General features: G+C 39.5%; 1 protein-coding gene and 1 long non-coding RNA gene across 12 annotated transcripts in view; one reads left to right on the top strand and one right to left on the bottom strand.

The window, feature by feature from the left end:
- Positions 1 to 23,522, bottom strand: part of Tpk1 (thiamin pyrophosphokinase 1) — a 335,423-nt gene that overhangs the window by 117,935 nt on the left and 193,966 nt on the right. For all 11 annotated transcript variants that reach the window (XM_048786773.1, XM_048786774.1, XM_048786775.1 and 8 more), the window contains one exon: positions 13,198 to 13,344. In XM_048786773.1, coding sequence (XP_048642730.1) covers positions 13,198 to 13,344 — 147 coding nt within the window. The remainder of the gene's footprint in view (positions 1 to 13,197; positions 13,345 to 23,522) is intronic.
- LOC125611613 lies at positions 4,346 to 6,982 on the top strand. Its single transcript, XR_007341824.1, has 3 exons — positions 4,346 to 4,497; positions 5,031 to 5,108; positions 5,511 to 6,982. It is a non-coding gene; the product is annotated as an uncharacterized LOC125611613 (long non-coding RNA).

The following is a 23,522-nucleotide window of genomic DNA, read 5'->3' as shown; positions in this document are numbered from 1 at the left end:
TCTGAAATAATATGGTGATGCTGTAGAGACAGGAATAAAAGTGATACATTTCCTGAATTATATAATCATGAATTATGCCTTCTGAATTATGTAATCATGTTAATAGTTGAAAAATAAAGTTTTATAACTTCAAACTGCAACAAATGAGCCTAAGAGCAGATGAAATTAATACCAAGAGCTCTAGAAACAACAAAACTTACTATTTCAAGTGAAAATTTTTAAGACACAATTCTCTGAAATCAGAAACACCTGCCACAAAATCTTAAATTTCACTCAGTAGTTTTACAGTTTATGGTAATAGAGATGTTATTACTTTGAAACTTGTTACTATATATTATAGCATAAAATAAGCATGTTGTTTCAAACTTGGATGTTTTTAGGTTAAAGAAATAAAAACATAAACCAAATAATTTAAAAAATATATATTAAAATTAATTCCAAAACATCAACATTATTAACTTATGATTTGCATATATATTCACATATGTCACATATGTATATACATATACCATGTACATATATTCACACAAATATAGACACTTTTTTTTTTTAAGTTCTGGTCACTGGAAGTCTAGAAGCAATACCACGCAGTAGAAACAAGCATACCTATTGCTTGGATCTTGGTTTTTAAACATCACTTCCCATTCTGGAGTATTTAGGATAATGTAATGTGATGTCTGCAACTTACTTTCAAATGATTAAAAAAGAAAATACACCTACGGGTAGAGATAGAGCATGCAAATGGTTCCCAGTTTGACCTTTCATCTTTTATCATTATGATTGTGAAAGCAGTTTGCATTCACTAAAGAATGTACTTCAAATTTTGAATTTCAGTCAGTTCTTGGTCTAGCAATATGAGTGTTGTATATATTTAGTGTTATATATATTTAGTGATAATATATATATCGCCCATGTGACAATGTAGGATTGTTCAAAATTGAATGATTAGGATATGAGAGCCTTACTTAATCAGTGGATTAATCTGTTTGGTGGATTAATAATTTGAATGGACTTTTGGGTGGCAATGGAAGGCAGGTGGTGGCACTGCTGGAAGTAGGTCATGGGTAGAGCAGGGGAGAAGTTGGGAATGGTATATCTTGTCCGTGGATCCTCCCTTCCACTTTGCTTCCTAGTTGCCATGAGCTTAGAAACTTTCTTCACCATCATCTTGGCCCAAAGCAATGGAGTTGGCTGACCACAGACTGAACCTCTGAAACTGTGGGTCCAAAATAAACTTTTCCTCCTCTCATTTGTTCTTTTCAGATATTTTTGTCACTGTGATGAGAACCTAACTAACAGACCTTGGCACTATCTCATGACGCCAGACAGAAGTGCAAGTCAGAGCTCTCAGTGAGCCAGGAGATTGTGACAGTGAACAGTGTCCACTCAACAGTTGCTTAGCTATGAAGTCCAGCAGGTGAGGTGTTTGAATGCTCTTTCCAATATTTTCAAGTGACAGCAGGGTTACTGTAAGTCCAATAGCCTCAATCACTATAGGCCAGGAGCATCTTTGTGTGATAAAGTTATTAAAAAATTAAAAGTAGTTGGTTGGGATACATTGTTTATTGTGTTATTGATTTATTTGTATATATAATGATTTTCATAACAAAATATTTATTGGGGAGGAAAAACCTACCCGGATTTTTTCAAGACAATGAGGATGGACTAGCAATATGAGTGTTATATTATATCTAGTTGAACCACTCAGTGCACAAAAGATATTTAAAACTGGTTACCTTTTCTTACATAGTCCAATAAAATTTATATATTCCTATATTCCTATATAGCAAAGGATATAGGACTTGAATTCAGAAATTTCCTAGACTGTTATAAGATTTACCATGCACTCAAAATGTTGCTCTGTGCATAGTTTTCTCATCTAAGAAATAGAAAATAAAATATAGAGTCTGATTGCTTAAGACACTGCTAGGCAAATCAAGTGAGACAATGATGAAGGCACTTCATATGCTGAACATGCTGTATGTCTCTGAAAGACATTATTTTTGGTAAATTTCCAGCTGTTCAGATCCAGAGGTTATTTTATAACCTGTGTGTCTCTGTGTGTGTGTATGTGTGTGTACATGTATAAATGCCTATCATCTTGGGTTATGCCCTGAAACTTGCTTCCTGAAAATGAAGCATTTTTTAAAAATTTCATTGTTACACTTATTCTATATACCTCTAAGTCAAATATCAAAATTCAAATATTGAAAAAATTTTTCCTATGTACATATGAATGCATCATAGTGAATCTCACCATCGTGTACATCCACAATACTGGGGTCCTAATTAGAATAAGATATATTCCATGTTTGTATAATTATATCAAAATGGATTCTAGCATAATGTACAATTTAAAAGACAGTTTTTTATTGTTTTTGTTTTTTTTAGACATATAGGAGAGTGGTTTTAAAAAAATCCTTCCTGGTGAACCAGAGATACAGAATACTTTTTTTTTTTTTCTCAGTAAAATTTTGTTGGAAGAGTGGAGGTTCTTGGGGCAGGTGGGTGTGTACTTCCACGTCATCTGTGTTATGTGTGTGCATGGGCCCAGGAGGATGCACTTTTGCCACTCCTTGGAAGAGCTTCAAAATATCCAGGGTAAGTATGTTGTTTGAATAAACACTCTCAACTCCCTCCTTGCCCCAGCCTGACTTCTTCATTTGTATATATTTTCCTCACTTTTACTTTTGGTCATGTTTGGAACAAATAAGATTGAAATGCTTCCAAATTCGGGAGGGTGCGAGGGTCCCTCAATGGCTGAGAAGCATCACAAGGCAGCTGGAGTAGACTGAGCTCTTGACCTAGAGACTTCTCCTTGTGCTGGCCTTCCTCCCAGAGGCTCATCGTTTCCCTGCTGGTGACAGCAAATGGCTTCACCATTCATTGTTACCGCAGTGGTAACCTTTTGTTTTCAAAGGAAGCTGCTGAAGGAATGCGCAACTGAACTAAGCACACGTGACACAGCACACTGTGTCCTTCGCTAAGGGGACTGTGGAGGGGTGAAGGAAACAGCATCACTTCCCAAATTCCATGACTTTACCTAGAATTGGATTATGATAAATTATGGTGACAGAGTTCAGACAAGTGCTGATGGCATCCTTTCTGCTGTTTTACCTGCACAGCACTCTGAGGATCACATCCAGTCTCCCAAACCAATTCTCTGTCACTCATGGTTGAAAGTGAAAGGCCAAGGTAGAACCAAGTTTTTAAACAGTTTCTATGGAGATGGAATGTTGTATTTCCTCGCGTACAGCTTTGAACTTACTGAGGGATCACCACAGGTGTTTTTCTGATGAGCATCTTCCCATATATCTCCCTCAGTGGAAGACTTCTTTACAATCAAAGGACTTGTATACTGTGTGGCTAGGTGGGAGGTAGGGGCTCTCTTTCACTCTTTTCCTCTTGAGATAAGGTAGATAATCAAAAACTTCCTATTTGTTGTATTTGACTCTCACTGGGTAAACTGTTATTTCATCTTTGATTGAAGTGTATAATTATGTTTTTAATTTAGAATATGAGGAAAAATATAACTTAATGAATTTTATTTTATGATTGGACTATTTTGAGGCCCAAAGGAGAAAGAAAAAAATGTTTGAAAGAGTGCTTGGTCGGAATGTTTTTTCTTCCTCAAAATTCATATGCTGAAACCTAACCACAGATGTGATGGTGTTGAGATGTAGGGCCTGGGGAGGTGAGCAGATCATGAAGGCAGAGCCCTTACAAGGGGCTCTTATAAAAGAGGCCCCACGAGCTCAGCTGTCACTGCCCGTGTGAGGACACAGTGAGAACGTCCATGAGCCAGGGCTGGGAAACTGAATCCGCCAGCACCTTGATCTTGGACTTTCTAGCCTCCGTAGCTGTAAGAAATAAATTTCTGCTTGTAAACTATAGAGTTTATGGAATTTTGTGATTGCAGCCAAATGGAATAAGACAGAAAGTGAGAAAATCGATCCAGATAAAGGGAGTTTACAGCAGTTTGTTTGGAAATGCTGTGTGGAAGGCTGAAATTTTAAGTAGGGCTTTAAAAGAGAGGGACTTAGACAAACATGTTTTGGGCAAAGAATAGTGAGTTCGATTGTGGAGAAAAGAGTAGTGGACGTCAGGCTGGAAAACGACAGATGAAGCAGTTTTCCCCAGTCCTGAAGGGAGATTCAAAGGTCTGACCCAGAGGTCCATGGCTTAGATCCAGCCCAAGGAAGAACAGGGAGAAGATGAGGGAAAGCCTTTTGAAAATCCTGGGGCTCGGGTGGCCAGGACACTCCCCCCCATATTTGGAAGAGAATATGAACTAAAAATAGGTTGAACAGCACTTCTCTAGTGTGTGTCCACAGATAGGCTAGCCAATCTACAGAAGGCACAGCACAGCCACGGAATGCCAAGCCCCGCAGGGAAGAAAGTAAGACACCACGCCATTCACACAGTTACTGCCCTGCCTGTTTTTCCCTTGGAGAAGGTCTCACCAGAACAATTTTATAAGCCATCTTCAGTTCCCAGGTGAGTCCAAAAAATTCAGTTGCTATCAGGAAAGACTGAAAAAGGGTAAACAATCACACTAGAGAAATGTACTTTTACTGCCATTTAAACCCCAACTAATGGTAACCTGTTTCTAATCAAACTGTGCTATAACAGCTGCACCTTATCAAGTTTCTTCAAGTGCCTAATGCCCTAATGCACTTCCTCTTTCTTATTATTAACTCCCTGACTAACCACTCATGCCCCCTTGAAGCACTAAATCACCCTGATTTTAGTGGCACCGCTCTTTTCAGGTCTCTCGTTTCTTTTCCTGTAAGATTCTCCCTGGGTTCAGTGGTCCCTCATTGCTCTTTTTACTTGGGACCTTGGTAAAGAATGTGGTGACTCCTCCCCCAGGATTTTAACATGATTCTCAATAGGTATATCCCCAGGTCGGATCATATATCCTTTTAGGCAATTCTACTTGGTTCCAAAGATAGATCAATCTCTTTACATCCCAGACCCAACTGGCCATCTTCCCATTTTGATCTGTTCTTGTTTTCTTTCTCCCAAAGGACAGCACCAGCACACAGCTCCATGCACAGCCTAGGTACCAGACGGCCTCCTCCTCTCATTTCTGCAATGAAGACTTGGTAGGACACACCCCATAGAACCCCAGCTCTCTTGTTCATGTTCACGTTGACTTCTGAACTTACCATTTCTTCCTGGGACTCCTAAATTAGTCAATTGGCCTCCCTTTCCCCCTAATCATTCTATCCTCTGGCACTACCACAATAAACTACCTAAAATGCCTATCAAATGCCATTCTGATAAAATGCTTAGTACCTGGCCTTCACCTTCAATGCTAAGACCATCTTCCAGGCAACACAAGCAAGCCCCTGCTGCATGGAATCTGTCTCTGGCTGCATGTCCTGTGTCCCCAGGTCCAGGAGGTCCAAAAATGTGACAAGTTCACCAAGATCACCTTGGCTTGGCAGATTATATTACTTCCACATTAAGTATTTTATTCCTTTCTTTGCCTTACTCCTTATCAGGCATGAATTTTGATATCATCTCTCTTGAGAAACTATCCACAAATCTCCAGCAACCCTGGGCCCAGTCCACGTCAGCTGCTCTCCAATGATCCCACAGCACTGTGTTTTCTTACAGCATATTCCTGAATTTTCATATCATTTTTCTGTCTCTTCCGCTGAACTATAAGATGGAGAACAGAGGCAGAGCCTCTTATTTCAATACTTCAAGTGTCTGCAGAGTCTATTACACTATAGTGTAAAAGGTGTTCAGATGTCTGTAAGTACTTAAGTCAGCAAAGCAAAACAATACCTAACAAATAAATAATCTGAGTGTTGGGTTTAATTCTTAAAGAAAACTAGTTTAATTAAACATGGATAAATTCATACAGGGAAAATTATTATACCAACTTAAATAGGACATTGAGACATTAAGAAAACAAACAAACAAGAATTGTATAGCCCTGAAATTTTACTTTTTAGTGTCTTAGTTCACATTTAATACAAGGTCTTCCTACTAACATGTGCAGACTTACATCCCTATGACAGGACAGTTTTTGGTGTTATAATTTTAAAATGCTGAGAGGAAGGGGAGAAAAAGAACCTAGCAGGAGAGGAAAAGGAGAGAAGAATGAACACTGAAAACCTCCCTTGGAGGCTGGGCAAGTCTGAAGCCATGGACAAGGGGATGTGGAGGGGAGGTGGGTAGCATGTGTGCTCCGGCAGGGAAGTGACTATGGCCCTCCCTCGCACAGCAGAGCAGAGGAGCCAAGGGAGAGGAGCAGGCCCAGCAACCAGCAACCAGCAACCAGCAACCAGCAACCGCACTGTTGGGAGGAGGGCCTTCAGGTGAGGCACTGAGCATCCTCACCTGGCCAGACCTTCCCAGGCAGGGAGGACAGAGCAGCATTTGCCCTCTGGAGGAGGAAGGCAGGTTGGGAAGGCTTGATGCAGAGGGCTACTTCTAGATTAGATGCCTGTGGTCCTCTTCTAGACTGGCACTGTGTGAGATCCGCTTAATGTTCAGCACCAATTTGTTTTTGTTTTCTTTTGTAAAAGTAATTAATTGTAAAAATCAATGGAGAATAATTCGATAATTCAATACATGTGTAGAGTGCGTAATGAACAAATCAGGGTATTTAACATTTCCGTCTTCTCAAATATTTTTTAAAAGATTATTGATTAATATTAAAGAATCATACATATTTAAGGGGCTTGGTGTGATATTTCAATACATGTACATAATGTGTACTGATCAAATCAGGGTAATTAACATTTCCGTCTCATTATCTTGTGTTTGGAGCCTCTTTTAGTTATTCATACAATACATAATAGTTTATCATGAGGTAGAGTAACTCCTCCTCTGTAGAAGACCAGAATCCATCACTTCTATGGAACTGTGTGTAAGTTCCCTGATCCAACCTCCCTCACCCTCCTGCCCCTTAAAGCTTCCCAGCATCCAGTAATTGCCATTATACATTCCACAATCAACCTTTTTTTTTTTTTGACATTTTAATTTTATTTTTTTATTTTTATTTTTTTTAAATTTTTTATTGTGGGTTGTTCAAAACATTACAAATTTCTTGACATATCATATTCGACACTTTGATTCAAGTGGGTTATGAACTCCCACCTTCACCCCATACACAGATTGCAGAATCACATCAGTTACACATCCATTGATTTACAAATTGCCATGTTAGTGTCTGTTGTGCTCCGCTGCCTTTCCCATCCTCCACCCTCTCTCCTCCCCTCCCCTCCTCTCTCTCTACCTCCTCCACTGTATAACCCTGAGGGTCTCCTTCCATTACCATGCAATTTCCCTTCTCTCTCCCTTTCCCTCCCACCTCTCATCCCTGTTAAATGTTAATCTTCTTCTCCTGCTCTTCGTCCCTACTCTGTTCTTAGTTACTCTCCTTATATCAAAGAAGACATTTGGCATTTGTTTTTTAGGGATTGGCTAGCTTCACTTAGCATAATCTGCTCTAATGCCATCCATTTCCCTGTAAATTCTATGATTTTGTCATTTTTTAATGCAGAGTAATACTCCATTGTGTATAAATGCCACATTTTTTTTATCCATTCGTCTATTGAAGGGCATCTAGGTTGGTTCCACAGTCTTGCTATTGTGAACTGTGCTGCTATGAACATCGATGTAGCAGTGTCCCTGTAGCATGCTCTTTTTAGGTCTTTAGGGAATAGACCAAGAAGGGGAATAGCTGGGTCAAATGGTGGCTCCATTCCCAGCTTTCCAAGAAATCTCCATACTGCTTTCCAAATTGGCTGCACCAATCTGCAGTCCCACCAGCAATGTACAAGTGTACCCTTTTCCCCACATCCTCGCCAGCACTTGTTGTTGTTTGACTTCCTAATGGCTGCCAATCTTACTGGAGTGAGATGGTATCTTAGGGTGGTTTTGATTTGCATTTCTCTGACAGCTAGAGATGTTGAGCATTTTTTCACAATCAACTTTTAAAAACATCTACATTAAAGAAAACTCCTGGTAATTTAAGAAGTGTCTCACTTCTTTCACTTAACATAATGTCTTCCAGGTTTATCCATTTTGCTGTAAATGATAGGATATTGTTATTTTTTAAATATTTATTTTTTAGTTGTAGTTGGACCCAGTACCCCTATTTTATTTATTTATTTTTATGTGGTGCTGAGGATCGAACTCAGAGCCTCACATGCGCTAGGCAAGCTCTCTACTGCTGAGCCACAACCCCAGCCCGGATATTGTTCTTTTAATGGCTGAATAAATTCTAAGGTGTCTATGTCCCACATCTGTGTTATCCCTTCTTTCATTGATGGCACTATGTGTCAGCAACAATGAATACTGCAGCAACAAGGATATGCACGTATGTGTCTCTGATATCAGCACCAATTTTCCTTCAAAGAATTACTATAAATATCCTTGGGCAGATCTCATAAGATTCTCTGCAAATTCCTATATATAAAATGAACTTTTCAATACTGTTTAGACTATTGGTTCTTTGCTGCCATAAAATTTATATCCGAGTACAAGGACAAGCAAATGACAAAAGTTATAGAAGAGAGAGGGAAGAATTTAAAAAAAAAAATTTCCAAAGAAAGGAATTCAAATACGACAACAAATAGAAGATTTCAGAGTTGTCTGGAATTGAAAGCTCTCTGCCCCCATTTCAAATCATGCTGAGATTCACTTCTTGGAGGCTATCACTGACAAGACTGCTTGACATGGGTATGGATTGGTACAGGGACCCAGGACTTGAGCTCTCAGCAGAAATATTACACATGTCAAATCTGCGAAATGAATATTCAGCTTTACTCAGACTATGAACACTTTCTTATCCTATTCACTACCAGTATGACAAACATATAATATATAAAAGGGCAGGCTTCACCCAGCAAATAATTAATCTGATGAGAGAAAGCAAGTGGCAGTAAAACATAACTGAGATCACAAGGAAGGCATATTTACAACACATTTAGAAGTTTGCTCAACTGAGATAAAGACTGACAGAAGTCTGCTCTGTAACACCAGCTCCGCATCCGGTCCTGGAATCCTGATTAGGAATCACTGAACAAGGTTTGGGGTAATGTAAAAGGCACGCCTTATTAACTCCAGGACATCTCATTTCTTGGTCATAAATCCTATTAACTTGTATTATAAACTGTCATAAAACTTGGAGATAAAAGATAATTTATGCTCAGTGTACAGAAGCTCATGTTTCTGTGCTCCTCTGAAGCACAGAACCAGAAAATGAGAAAGTGTGTATGTGAAACCTGGGGCCACCCACAGCCTGCACAGGCAGCATGATAAACACAGCCCAGAGCGCTGCCTGTCTTCTGAGGGAACACGGCCCAACGGGTCACGGACATCAGTGATGCTTCACGTTGGGGCATCTCCTTTTTCGTGAGCTCTCCTGCTCACAGAAGGTGATGGTATCTTATGAAGAACACAATTTTTTTTTGGGGGGGGGAGTAAAAGAGGGAGGCTTACTTTTGAGGAAAGAAATATTATGCATCCTATTTTAAACTTCCATTTCTAGATGGCAGATTGAATATTTCCTTCAAAGAAAATACAAGCTAAGGTTTTCAATCGTAGATATTTTGACCTGTAGTAATTGACATATTCTAAAATACAATATAAAAATTTATATGCTTATAACCCAAGCATATTCATATTGATGCAGAGCTATATACTTCCATGACTTTGTTTTAAAATCCAACTTATCATAAATAAAAATAAACCACCGAAAGGGGATCAAAAGGAGACTGTAGACTAGACTGGAACACACTAAACAAATTTCAGTGAACTGCTTCTAGATATAAGGCTCAGTCCCAAACGCCTAACATAACTCTAATCAATGAACCATCATTACTTATTTATACATTCTAGTCACATGACAGTCTCACATGTAGACTCTCCAAAAGAAGCACAAAACATCACAGTCATCACTAAGAAGACTTGAGGGTAAGATCAAGAGAAGCACATTTTAGTTCTAGGGTCAAGGAACATCCTGGCCAATTAATGTCAATATGGCAGAATCAACAATAATTCTCTTGCAGTGGTAAAATGTTTACCAAACAAAGAGCTCCCATAGAGAACTTATTCCTCCTGCTATCTTTTATGTCAGATAATTTATAGTTGTAAAGAAAATTTTAGAAAGCAATTTTCTCAAAACTAACATTCATGATAATTAACATTTATATTGAATTTTACTATTTTAATGTATGTTAACAAATCTCAATGGAAATTCATTTAATTTCTTTATAAAATAAAATTGTTGTTATAGGAAGACATTTTATAGTTTAGCATTTTTCTTTAATTTAGAGGTACAGCAGTAAGGTGGAATGTATATTTAAAGTGAACCCAAGTTCTATCTTATTTGAAAAAGACTTTGTAGGAAAAAAATTTCTATATGTGTGTATGTATACATAAATGTACAAATATTTATGTACATATATTCACATACACACACTGCTGGCCACTCAGGTAAACACTGCTTATGGAAAATTACCAGTCTATGGGCTGTGACTTATTTTAAGAGCTTGTCATTTGTATTTAAGTCCATTAACCCCATGAAAGAAGAAATGCGGCGTGGAAAAAGTGTTGAGGCAAAACCTTTATTACCTGTCCTGCTTTCCTCACAGTATTGCTATGAAGTTCAAATGTGCTCCAGCTTGTAAAAACATCAAATATTTTCCTACTCAACAGTGAGATGTGTTGATTCAAATAAAGTTAAGAATTTTTAATGTCATTCTTTGTCATTAGACACATCAGACTGTACTAATCTTTGCTGCACAATACTTCAAATGGTTTCGGGTTAATTCTGTAACGTTCCTTCTGCCTATCCTGACTGTGACTGTAATTCTCAATAACAATGAACAGCAGCCGTGGACCACCTATTCTGAAGGCCCCCACATTTGCACCTCCACCTTTCCTTACTGGCAGCTAATGTCTTTCCCATGAAGATTCTGTTCAAATGTAAGTTCAGGAGAATGTATGTTCCAAGAAAACAAAGGTTTTTGCCTGTTTTGTTGATTTCTTATCCCTAGAAAGGAGCCTGGCAAATAAAAGATATTCAACAAATATTTGTTGCACTAATTGAGAGACTAAACCATGTGTGCCTATGCAAAGCTTTTCCTTACTACACATGCCCAAATTATTTGTTCTCTCATCATCTTTATGCACTAATCTCTTAATGACATTACTGCTATCATTTAGATCTTCAGAGTCCCCCACAAGTCCATGTGATAAAGGCTCGGGCCCCAGGGTGGTTCTATGGGGAGGTGGGGCCAAGGGAGGTCTCAGGTCATCAGGCATGATCTCAAAGGGTAGTGGGAACCTGCCGCTTTCTTATTTTCTTTTTTCATGACTTGGCCACGAGATGAGTGGTTTTATTCCACTATATTCCTCCACCACGATGTTCTGCCACCAGCCCAAGGCAACAGAGAAGAGCCAATGATCAAACTAAAGCCTCGGGAAGACTGTGGGCCAGGTAAGCCTTTCCTCCTTATAACTTGATTACCTCAGGTATTTGTTATATTAACAGAAAGCTAACACAGTTATGAATACATTTTTATAAATGTCTCCTCCACAAGACAGGAACCAGAGATCAAATGTATGACTAATCCCAATGCAGCAGGTGCTATATAACTGCTAAGTAAAGAAAGAATATGGAGTCTGAGATCTGAATTCCTCAGCTCCTCTTCCACATTTTCCTAGGAAGCACCAAGTCCAGGTGATATAAAGAGCCAGAAAAAGATTTAAAAACAAAAATTAAAAAAAGGATAAAACAAACAAAAAAAAGAGATAAAACTTGCTCAACAATGCTCAGTATACATTTGACTAGCTATATTAAACAAATTTTTCACAATGGTATACTACAGCAAAAAAGAAAACAACTGCCTACTATCTTTTAAAATATATATATATATATTTTGGTACCAAGGATTGAACCTAGGGGCACTTAACCCCTGAGCTACATACCAGCCCTTTTTATTTTTTATTTTGAGACAGAGTCTCACTAAGTTACTTAGTGCTGTGCTAGGTTGCTGAGTGTCAAGAACCATCTGTGGGCCGTGTGCAGACTACATCGCACATGGCAGCCTAATGAATAGGAGAATCTGGTGTCTAGGAACTTCTACTGGCCATTTCCTCTGGCTTACTGCCCAGATACACTCTGAGCCCTATTCAAGCTCTGCCAAAGGTCCCACACAGCACTGGAGATGGGGTGACCTGCTGTAGCTGCACAGCCCCTCTGAGATGGGTGTGACCTGCCAAAATGCCAATCAACCTGCTGAGGGCAAGACATCATGAAGCAAGACTCCACTCCTTAAATCTTATCCCTGTCTTTAATGTATGCCCTTAATAAACCACTGGATTTATCAAGGGCTCCCTCTTTTGAAAATATCTTTCTGACTTTGTCTTTTTTTATTCATTATTATTCTAGACTTTAATTTCTTAGGTGGCTTTCATCCTCCTGAGTAGGAAGAAGTATCCCCTAACAAAATGATGGACCCCTCCCCATAGCTGAGGTTGGCTTTGAACTTGCAATCTTCCTGCCTCCTGAACAGGGATTATAGGTGTGTACCACTGTACCCAGCTGCTGATTTCTTTTTAACTAAAATCTACCAATAAACCTTATAAAATTTGTTTATTTAGTAAGAATTCTATTCTATGCCCTACATTGATAGAAATTTTCCTGATACTTATCATTGGATAAAAATGACATCATTGTTAAAGATTTGCTTTAAGGAGTAAAATTAATTATCAGGCAACTTAGGAGTAGTAAAAGCTAAACATTTGCTTTTAAGTACTTAACAAAATCAAATCCAGTTTCCAATTACAAGGACAAAACTCAAAATATATGAGAATTCCATTTGATATATTTGCCAAGTCTTGTGTTTCCCTTGTGTTGAAGGTTTTCTCAAGTGTCATTCACATTCAACTGTTCTAAATGCAAACGTGCTAAATTTAATTCTTACTCAATTTAATTAAAAGTTACAAGATTTTCTTTTTCTTCTGGCTGCAATAAAATGTAAACTTTGAGATTTCTCTGCCTTGGTGCTGGGCAGGGACTTGGGGCCACAGAGGAAAGCAGCTACAAATAAGCAAACAGTGTACTTCAGAGTTAAAAGACAGCGAGGCCAAGGTTCTCCGCATCTTCTAGAATGCTAGAAGTATTATGGAAGGAAGTACTGTTTTATTTACTTTTTCACTTACTGGCTGGAGAAGGTAGATGAGAGACTCCTCTTGGATCATGATAATTGGCAGAGGCGTGATGTGAGTGGCTTGGAACAGGGTGTTCACAGACGCCATGATCTGGTCAAAACGCCCAGCAAGGCCTCCCAGTGTCACGATCACGTCCACCTAGGTAAGCAGGTGAAGTGGGAAGTCACATGTTTAAAGAAATTAAATAACCAAGTGGCATTAAACCCTGAATGGAGCTTTCGATACTCTAGGCTACTTATTCAGATGAAAGAATTTATGCGCTTTATGGAGCTCACATAACTGGAAAGTGGCAGAGCCGGGTATCAAGAACTCTGGACAACCATCTCAAAGTCTTTCCCAAGTGCCTATTTACCTAGAAAACTAGCTCACTCTCCCCTTAACAATCCACTTGTGTATTCCTTTCATGTGGGTGTCTTTGACTTAGCACAGTCAAAGGTGATGTTTTGTTTTCTTTTTTTGCGGGGGGTTGGGGGGAGATGGGGGTTTGAGGAAGTTAGGGACGTAACCGAGGGCCTGGAGCTTGCTAGGCAAGTACTCTATCACTAAGCTATATTCTCAGCCCCAAACTGCTATCTTGATCAAGAAAGATGGAGGATGGAAGAACTTAATTAAAATATTTTAGGAAAACCTTATATAATATAGAAACTGACAATAATAATAATTGTTATAAAATAAAATTTGCTCAAAAACAAAGAGTCTTTGAGTTTTCAGTTTTGAAAGAATACATTAAAGAAAAAAAACTAAGATAAAATGTAGTCCAACCCTGATGTACCAATGGTACCCCAATGTGTAATTCCTAGGGGCATAAATAATGTTTTAGCTCCAGAATCCGAAGGATATGAGGTTGGTTGATTGGATTTTTATTTCATTTTAGTTATCTTTTTGTTTGTTCATTCAATGGCTATAGCTCTTGTGACCTGATGGTGCCTAACACATTAAAAGATGCTCAAGAGTTTGATGAATTAATAGATGAAGAGAGTGCAACAAAAGACTTGCTGGCCTGGGGAAGAATCAGAGTCACTACCACACTGTGGGATCATTACAAGATTAATGAAAACATTAAACACACAATACATGATGGAACCATGAAACTTGGAATGGATTTACTATTTCTGAACATATCAGAGAGTAAGGGAGAACAGGAATTATTACTTTGGATAAGGTGGGTTTGTGTCTAAGCTAGACTATTTTAATGTAGGCAAATCATACATCTATAGGAGTACTATGATCTTTGGAGAGATTTTTCTACTACTCCAAGAATTAGATTGGGGGCCCCAAAAAGACCATGTACCCTAGGAAACATGTGACCACGTACCTTAGGAAACATATATTAATCTGAATAATAGGTAAAGACAGGGACCCCTATTAGTCTTCAGAGGAAAGAGATAACTTGTAAGTAATTAGATTTGCCAAAGGCTTCCATCCGGGGTATCAAGTGGTAGCATCTCAGGGAGGTCTTTCTGGGAAGCACACTCCAGTGCAGTTGAGAAGGACCCAGAACCCCACATGACCTCAGGAAAATTACAGAATTTGCTTTAAATTGAAGAGAAATGAAACAAAAGAAGTTGTACATGAAATATGGAGACAGTTTTAAGGCTCCAATGAAAAGAACATTGGCATATTCATATCCACGTAATCCTAAATTCACATCAGAAGCAAGGTCTGATAGAAGTTTATTCACTGTGCAGATACTGGAATCCCTTTTCCAGGTTCTCAATTTTTCATTACTACACTCTGGGCCTTGAGGGATCCCATAACCTTTAAGGCTGAAATTTAATTCCCATCTTCTACAACAGGATATCATGATGAATAAGCAATATCTGTAAATCAGTCACTGAATTTTTCAGAAGAAAGGAGCAGCAAGATTACTTCTCATCACTACTCATTTTCCCTACAGGAAGTATTTAGCAAGATTGATTAAAAACATTAGCGGATCAATGCAAGCTGCAGGTGGGGTGGGGGAGGGGTTGCGCCCACCATTTCTGCTATTGTCTAGTCCTAGCTGCAAGTGGGACCAGAGATTCACAGAGAAGGAGGAGAGAGGGAAGACATCACCCCTGCATATTTGCATAGGTTTTTACAAAGCAAGATTGACATCTCTGAGACAGTTAGTGCCATTGGGACAGGGCCTTCCAGAGAAAATAGGCCATTGTGGATGGCACGAGTGCCTTTTCTAGGTGGAGCCAAAGCTTTTATTTCCACATTTATTTCTAATGTCACCAGTCATGCTTTGTTATAATCTTTGCTATTCTTATGTGTCTCTCCTTTTGGAGGAAGCACAAGAATCCCGACTCTAGCACTGCGTTTGCATGGGCATACACAACAGGTATTTACTGAGCTCCCCTAAGCATATAAAAACTCAGGAAAAAACATTTAAGATAAATAACCAGAGAGGCAAGAAGCTAATTATTAATTAGGCTGTGTAAACACCATCTAATTCCTACAAAATACCTCCCTACTTGGCACGGGTCCCAATAGTTAGTAGCTTTTTAAAAGTCAGCATGTCACATTTATTACCTCATACACATGTTGGATGAATTCATAAGTTTCATTTGTAAGCTAATGACAAATTGGAAAAACCCAACAAATACTTAGTGATTATTTGTCATGTGCTGGGATATATCAGTAAGAAAATGAAAGTCCCTTCCTTCACGGGGTCAACATTCAGATGAAGGACAACGAACACTCCTAAAAATAAAAAATAGGCACATTATTTGGAATGTGGAAAAAGTGGTAGAAGGAGCATAATAGAGACAGGGAAACAAAAAATGCTGGTGGAGAGGGCGCTTCAGTTTAGAATGAGGGACAGGCTGCATTGGAAAGACATAAAAGTGGCGGCAAGAACCCCAAAGAGGTTGAGGGACTTAAGCACACCGGGGCACTGGGGCCAGGTATGTGGGGGAGACGCTTCAAAGAATGAACTAGAGGCAGGGAGAAGTCACATGGCCCCAGGCATTATCAAAAAGCTTCAGGACGCTAGTGGCAACTGAACAAGAAATTTACAGCAAGTAAGAAAAATCAGAAAAATGTGAGTGCTAGGCTTATACGATTCTCTCCTGAGTTTCAAGAATGCTAACTGCTCACTTAACATCTGCACCTGGACATGGTGCATCAGCGACCTCAAGGTGGATAAGCGATATCTTCCTCACTTCAGCTGCTCTTGTTATGGCTGCACATGGGATCCCAGTCTTCCCGGACCTGCTTCCTTCCACGTCTTTATTTATTCCCTCAAGAAACTGCCACAGCTCCGTTTTTTGAGATGTATCCAGAATGTCTACTTCTCACTCCCCGTGACCTCATCACAACTGTGATCAAGCCACCGAAACATGACCGGGTGTGTGAGCCGCGTGCATCTCACAGGACTGCCACAATAGCCACCAGCAGGTCCTTCTGCTTCTGACTTGGCTCACTCACAAACTAGTCTTACTGTGGTTTCAAAATAATCCTGTTAAAATGTGAACACATTACAACATTCTTCTGCTCAAAATCCCTCAACAGCTTTACAATACTCCTTTTTCCCTTTTCCTTTTGTACTGAGGATTGAACTCAGGGGTCCTTAAGCACTGAACCACATCTCCATCCCTTTTTATTTTGAGACAAGGTCTCCCTAAGTTGCTTAGAACCTTGCTGAGTGGCTGAGGTTGTCCTTGAACTTGCGATTCTCCTGCCTCAGCCTCCTGAACTGCTGGAATTGCACGTATGGGCTATTGTACACAACAGTTTTCCAGATTTCACTAGAATCTACAAAGCCCTGCAGGATTTGATATCTAGTTACATCTCTGACCTCACTGTCTGTTTCGCTTTTCCTTTTCCTCTCGGCTTCAGCCATATTTTCATTTCTTCTAGTTCTTGAAGACACCAGTCCCTCCTGCTTCAAGGACTCTGTACTTGCTTTCTGTCTGGAGTGCATTATCCCCAGATATCCCCTTGGCTGGCTTCTTTACTTCCTTCATTGGCCATCTACCTAAAAGTTCCCCTCCTTCATGGCCAACAGTTCATATTGCCATTCTTAGCTTTAGATTTTTTTCCCTAGCACCTCTCGAAATCTAACCCCATGCCAAATATTTTACTTATTAAGTTTGACCTACTGTCACCCCAGTTAGGTGATAAGTAATGTGAAGGAAAAGGTTTCCTATCTCCAGTGCCTTGAGTGAAGCATGAAACACAACAGGTGACCAGAGAATGTGTGTTGAACAAAGGAATGAGAGAAACAAGGGCTCCAGAGCGTGGCCAGGGGACCCCAGTGCTGGGGAACATGAGGAAGTGCTGCAGCCAGGGCCCAAGGGACTGGGGCAGAGGTTTTAAAATCTTATGACGGCCAAGGTCAAGAAATGTACATAGAATTGAGCAATTGAACTAAAGAGGTAAACAAGATAACCAAGGGAGGCACGTAAGAAAACCAGAAGTACATGTATCAGAAGGTGTATCTGAATGCACACAGAATGTACCATGAATTAAGACAGTACTGACAAAAGTGTTGATGACTTAGCAGTCAACCTCACGAGACGGGAGGCAGGCGCCCAAGACTATGACAACGAGGACTCCAGGAGCGAGCAATAAGGATGAAACAATGTGACAACAGGAGGTTCAGACTCCAGAGAGTGTTAGCGGAGAAGAAAGGAAGAGTGCTTTCCAAAGGAAATAAAATGAAAGCCACATAGGGATTTTAAAATCAGCTACATTTAAAGAAGAAAAATGAAAGATTAATTTTGACATATTTTAATGTGAAGGATGTAAATATCAGCATTTTACCATGGAATCGATGGAACAATAATAATGAGATTCGGTACATTCTTTTTTACCAGTGAGGTCCCCAACATCCACAATGTATTTCACCCGATTGCACATCTCCAAGCTCCACTAAGTGCCCAGGTGGCTAGTCACTTCAGCCATGAGCAGAGGTGGGTCTAGAAAAAGCACAGAGCAGTGAAGACACCTAGCCCTGCTTCCAGGGCCACGCTGGGGACGTGGTGGGAGAAAAGGCAACACAAGCAGCAGTACCCCCAGGGCTTCTGAGCATCACCCTCCTTAGGTGAGAACCCAGTCTCCGGTGGAGTCAGAATGTCAAGACACAACAAATACAGGAGACTTCAGTGAAGACAGCCAGGAATTTCAGAGGTCACTGAAGGGGAAATGCTGTGTCCTTTGACTGATATTTCCCCAGTCTCCCCAACCCCAGCCACTGGCAACCAAATTCTACTCTCTGTTTCTGTGAGTTCAACTTCAGAAGATTCCACAGGTATGTGAGATCATGCACTATTTGCTTTTCTGTACCTGGCTTATTTCACTCAGCATAATGTCCTCCAGGTTCATCCATGGCTTGCCAATACAGAATTCCTCTTTTTCTATTTGTTAAGGCTAAACAGTATTCCATTGTGTACACCTATCCCATACACTGACTTCAAGTTCTTTGAAAGAATACCTAGTGGTGGCATTGTGAGATAATAGGCTAGCTCTACTTTTAAATTTCTTAGGACCTTTGTTCCGAATGGATATACTGATTTACATTTCCTATCAATAGTATAAAAGCATAAAAGGGTTTCTTTTATACTTTTTATACTATATTTAAATAGTATAAAAGGTTTCCTTTATTCTGCCTCCTTGCTAACATTTGTTACTGTTCATATTTTTGATAATAGCCATTCTGACAGGTGTGAAGTGGTGAGAACCCAGTCTCAGGTGGAGTTAGAATGTCAACATACAACAAATACAGGAGTTTTCATTTTCTTGATGATTGGTGATGCTGGAATGTTTTCAAGAATATACTTGTGAGCACATACATACAACTACCCAACACATAACTGTTATGCCGTATTAATTAATATAGAAAATATGAAAAAGAAAACAAGAAAATCTTGACTGATTTGCATATGTCTCCTATCCTCGAGTCTAGATATCTGACATTATTTGTTAGCACAGAGTGGGGTGGGAATAAGTGTTACCATTGGCTTTTCATGTGCCATCACATTTGGCAAAAAGAATCTTGAAATCCTGGATGAATACACTAGAGATCTGACTAGTGTCATATACTAAGTAAATAGCCATGTGAGTATACACACGATACATGACCTCCTTGGGCCATAGGTGGCTCATCCTTAAAAACAGAGGATGATTAGAATTCACTAGCATATTTTTCAAGATTCTTTTCACTTCTTTTGCCCCATGTTCTCTGGTTTCTACCATAATAAAAAACGGTCATAACTATTTGTTTAAAAATTAAGTGTAAAACTTGGCTTTGTGTTATTTGTCCTAATACAATCATGGCAAGACTAATTCAGGCACACATAGCACCAAAAGAAGAAGCAATTTCATTTTTCTATTATAGCAGCAAAATCCTTTCAGTTACGAAATTACAAGTTTTTTCTCTGTTTGACCTTAAAAAGTTTAGAGAGGAAGAATAGAGTAAGAGGCAGTGACTGTCAGCGCACTCTAATTAGATTTATGTTCCATAACTTGAGTGCTGGAGATGCATAAATGGACAATTTCCTTGTGGCTTTTACTTATAGATAGGGTGGTCATATAATTTAATGTACAAAATGAAACACTTGGGAAGTAAAGGGGGACATTATAAATAATTGCCCAAGAATGCAGGCCTCCATCAGGACTCTGCCACGGACACCAGCACATGTTCTCCCTACTGATGGAGAGTTACAACTGACCCGAGCAAAACCAATCCAACACAAATAAAAGGAGCTAAAAGGACTTTGCTATTATGCCTAACTAACTTCTTCACCTTTCAAACATCTGTACTGTATTATCCTGGGGCTTCAAAAAGATGACAAAGGAGTTTGGTCCAATTACATTTGTTGCTTCTATCTTCATCTGAAGATAGAAGACCCAGTACAGATTATGGGGGACAGATTTTGATCAAGAGAGAGCAAAAATAGATCAACTGAAAGAAATCAGTAAAATCCAATTACTACATGAGAATAAAAAAAAAAAAAAAAACTTCAGAAATATCAAAGAATGTTTTAGTAAGTCTGTAAAAGAATTCCCATGATGGATGTGAAATATAATGAGAAACCAGAGAAATTAAAGACCACAGATTTTATGGCAGCAGATATGCTACACTGACAAACACAGAATATTGGCAGCTGTAGAAAGGATACTTCAGGATCCCATTTCAATTTCAACCAGGTCACATTTTACTGTAAGTCCCAGTTGAGTGTCAGTCTGTTTGGGTGAGGAATAAATAGCACCTCTTATAATGGCAAGATAATGAGGTTCCATCCATGAAGGAAAAGTCCAAGAAAATTCAGGATTTTTCTCAAATAATTCTTGTTCAGTTCTCCCTGACACAGCTTTAATTCATGTGTCAGTTTCTCATGGACAACCAGACTGCTCTGCCTGTCCTTCTTACCTGCACTGCTGCCTATATAGTAACCAAGCAATCTTCCAGTAGGTAATGAGATCAAGTTTTCCATATCTCAAATCTGTTCTTGCCTATGTTCTGCTTAAAATTAAGTATTGGCTTCCCCGGATCCCCAAGATAAAGTCCAATCGCCTCCAGTGCTGCCCCACAAATTACATCCTCATCTCACCCCAAGTTTACATTCTCGAAATGCTTTAGTTCTCAGAAAACAACACAGGACTGTCCCCTCCCTTCCCTGTAGAGGGTGGTCTAAAAAGACTAAACTTCTTTGGACAGAATAATTCCATCCTACTTTGTCAAACTATAATGTTATAAAGCCATAGACATGTTGTCTTAGCTCAGGCTGCTATAACAAATGACCAAATTACTTTATATCAAATGTATCTCTCACAGTTCAGGGGATCGGGAATGGCATGATCAAGGTCCCAGCAGACTGAGTTCTGCCGAGGGCCCTCTTCATGGTTTGCAGACCCACTCACTGTATCTGCACATGGGACACAGCTGACAGAGGAAGCAAGCACTCTGCCACTTCATAAGGACTAATTCCATTCATGAAGGCTGCAACAGTTTGGATAACTGTCCCCCAAAAGTCCAGGTAGGAAAAGGTGTGGCTTGGGGCTTATAGCTACTGGAAGGCTATGGAGTCTGTAAGAGGTGGGGCCTCCTGGGACTTCTTGGTCATGAGGAGCATACCCTTGAAGGTGACTCTCTGAGACCCCAGTCTCTTTCTATCTCTTGTGTTTCCCAGCCATGAGGAAATGGATTTGCTCTGCCTCATGCTCCCACCATTATATACTACTCTCACTGAGAGCAACAGGCCCAACCAATTATGGACTAAAACCTCCCAAACTGTGAGTCAAAAATCAACCTTTTCTCTTTATTATAAGTTGATTATCGCAGGTATTTGTAATAGTGGTCAAAAGCTGCAGAACTCCACCCTCATGACCTAATCACTTCCCCATTTCCTAAACCCTTCACACTGGGGATCAAGATTTTCAACATACAAATTTTGTAGGGGACACAACCATTTAGTCCATGGCACATGCTATAAAAAAGAATTTTTTTTGAATAGCCTACTTTAAAGAAAAGTTTTTTGAATAGTGGTGGTGGTGGTGGGCTCACATTTCTATCTGAAAAGTGAGAAATAGATCCCAGGGCCTGTTTGCATTTGGAAAACTATAGAGACGGTGAAAAGGCTCTATGATGAAATTTCCATCAGCTGCAAACTACAGTCTCCTGGTGAGAGTTGCAGTATGAAAGCCCAGGCAGCTGAAACCCTCATCCCCACTCTAGTACTGATGGCCCTGACCTGTTGGAGAGCTCAGCTGACTAGGAGGAAGAAGCCGTGCTGGCAGCCATTCTGTCACACTGGCTTGGGAGGCAGCTGTGAATGAGGCCAGAAGAGACTGGCTCATCCCAATGAGGCTGTGTGTAGACCCTCCCTGCCAATCCATTCTCTGATTGTGAAGGATAGAAATGTCAAGATTGCACTGACAAAGTGTGCATGCAGGACCACTACTTTCTCTCCTGTGACCTATGTTAAACATCATCAAACTGAGGGTTTTACCTTTATCCTCAAGTACTAAGAATAGACATTGGCCTCTTGTAGATATATCTCCAGGACTCAGCCGAGTAACCCCCTCCATGGGGGGGGGGAAGACTTTGGATGCTCTAGACTGGGAAGGGTCCATTTCTAATGAGCTTCTCATCATTATATCACACTTCTTCTATAGCACCTGTGACAACCTATCAGCATAATAATAAACACCAGGGCATTCCCAAAGGACAGCAAAATCCTAGCATCAAAACCTGGGTCTCATTCAGATTGCATTTCTCAATCAACAACACTTAGCAGAGTGGTTGGCACATATAAAACAGATGTTTGTTAAATGAACAGTTAGTTTAGAAGCCTCAATTCTAGGGGAAAAAAAAAAAACTCATCATCAAGTTTACACCTTAAGGCTAATGTCTAAGGACCTCATTTCTTTCTCAGAGTTCTAGTGGAGAAAATGATCCAAGTGTAAGTGTAATTTTTCAAAGAACATTGTAATTGGTTCTTTCATTAGTATCTTAGAATCCCCACCTTTCAATTCAGCTTGAAAACAACTACTACACTGTTTTCTAAATTAAACTGTGATAATCTGTTTCAAATTCTTCAATGGATTCCCATCACCTTATAGATCAAAATTCAAATTCCTTATTCAGAGAGTAAAGACTTTTCCTGTGTTAGCCCCTGACCACTGAACCCATTGACTGCTGTGCCCATTCTTCCTCCCTGCAACTCTTTCTGCATGTGCAGTTCAGACCGAGCCTTGCTTTTCTTTTTGACTTTCCGGTGGCCTTGACGCATCTGTCAAGGCACTTGAGTTTCAGGTACACTGGTCCTGACAGCATATAGGATAATGACTTTGTTAACTCCCAGAAAATGAAATGCTCTTTCCATTTTTCCTGGACCATGCTTTGAATCTTTTAGTTAAATGTGTCAAGGCTGGTTGCAATAATAATGCATTCTTTCCCCACAAAGGTGTCTTGAGTACTAATATTTCCTTGATTAACCAGACTACAGGTTCTCTAGCCACAGAAATGAGATCCCTGGAGATGGGACATTTTTCCATATAAACAAAAACAACAGTGTACTGTCTATAAAAATATAGAAATTCATTATTTTTCTTTCCCCATGTAAATGCACCAAGGAATGGCAGGAGCAAATTTGCATGTATTTACATTTCTCTGTATCAGGAAGTGAGTGGCAAGGAGAGTTGAATAGAATAAGTAAAACACACCCTCATGAGTTTTTTTTTAATATGATTATGTTCAGCTCATCTCTGCTGAAAATTAAATTATTTGAGGAGAAAAGTGAGGAATATATTTATGAGTGAGTACAATTACATAATATCTGGGTCTGTATAAATAAATAGAATGGATATTATAAAACCTATAGAGG

Source organism: Marmota marmota, unplaced genomic scaffold (genome assembly GCF_001458135.2).
Source record: "Marmota marmota marmota unplaced genomic scaffold, marMar, whole genome shotgun sequence".
In the NCBI taxonomy this organism is placed as follows: Eukaryota; Metazoa; Chordata; class Mammalia; order Rodentia; family Sciuridae; genus Marmota; species Marmota marmota.
The sequence above is the reverse complement of the archived record's forward strand: the minus strand, read 5'-3'. Positions and strand labels throughout refer to the sequence as shown.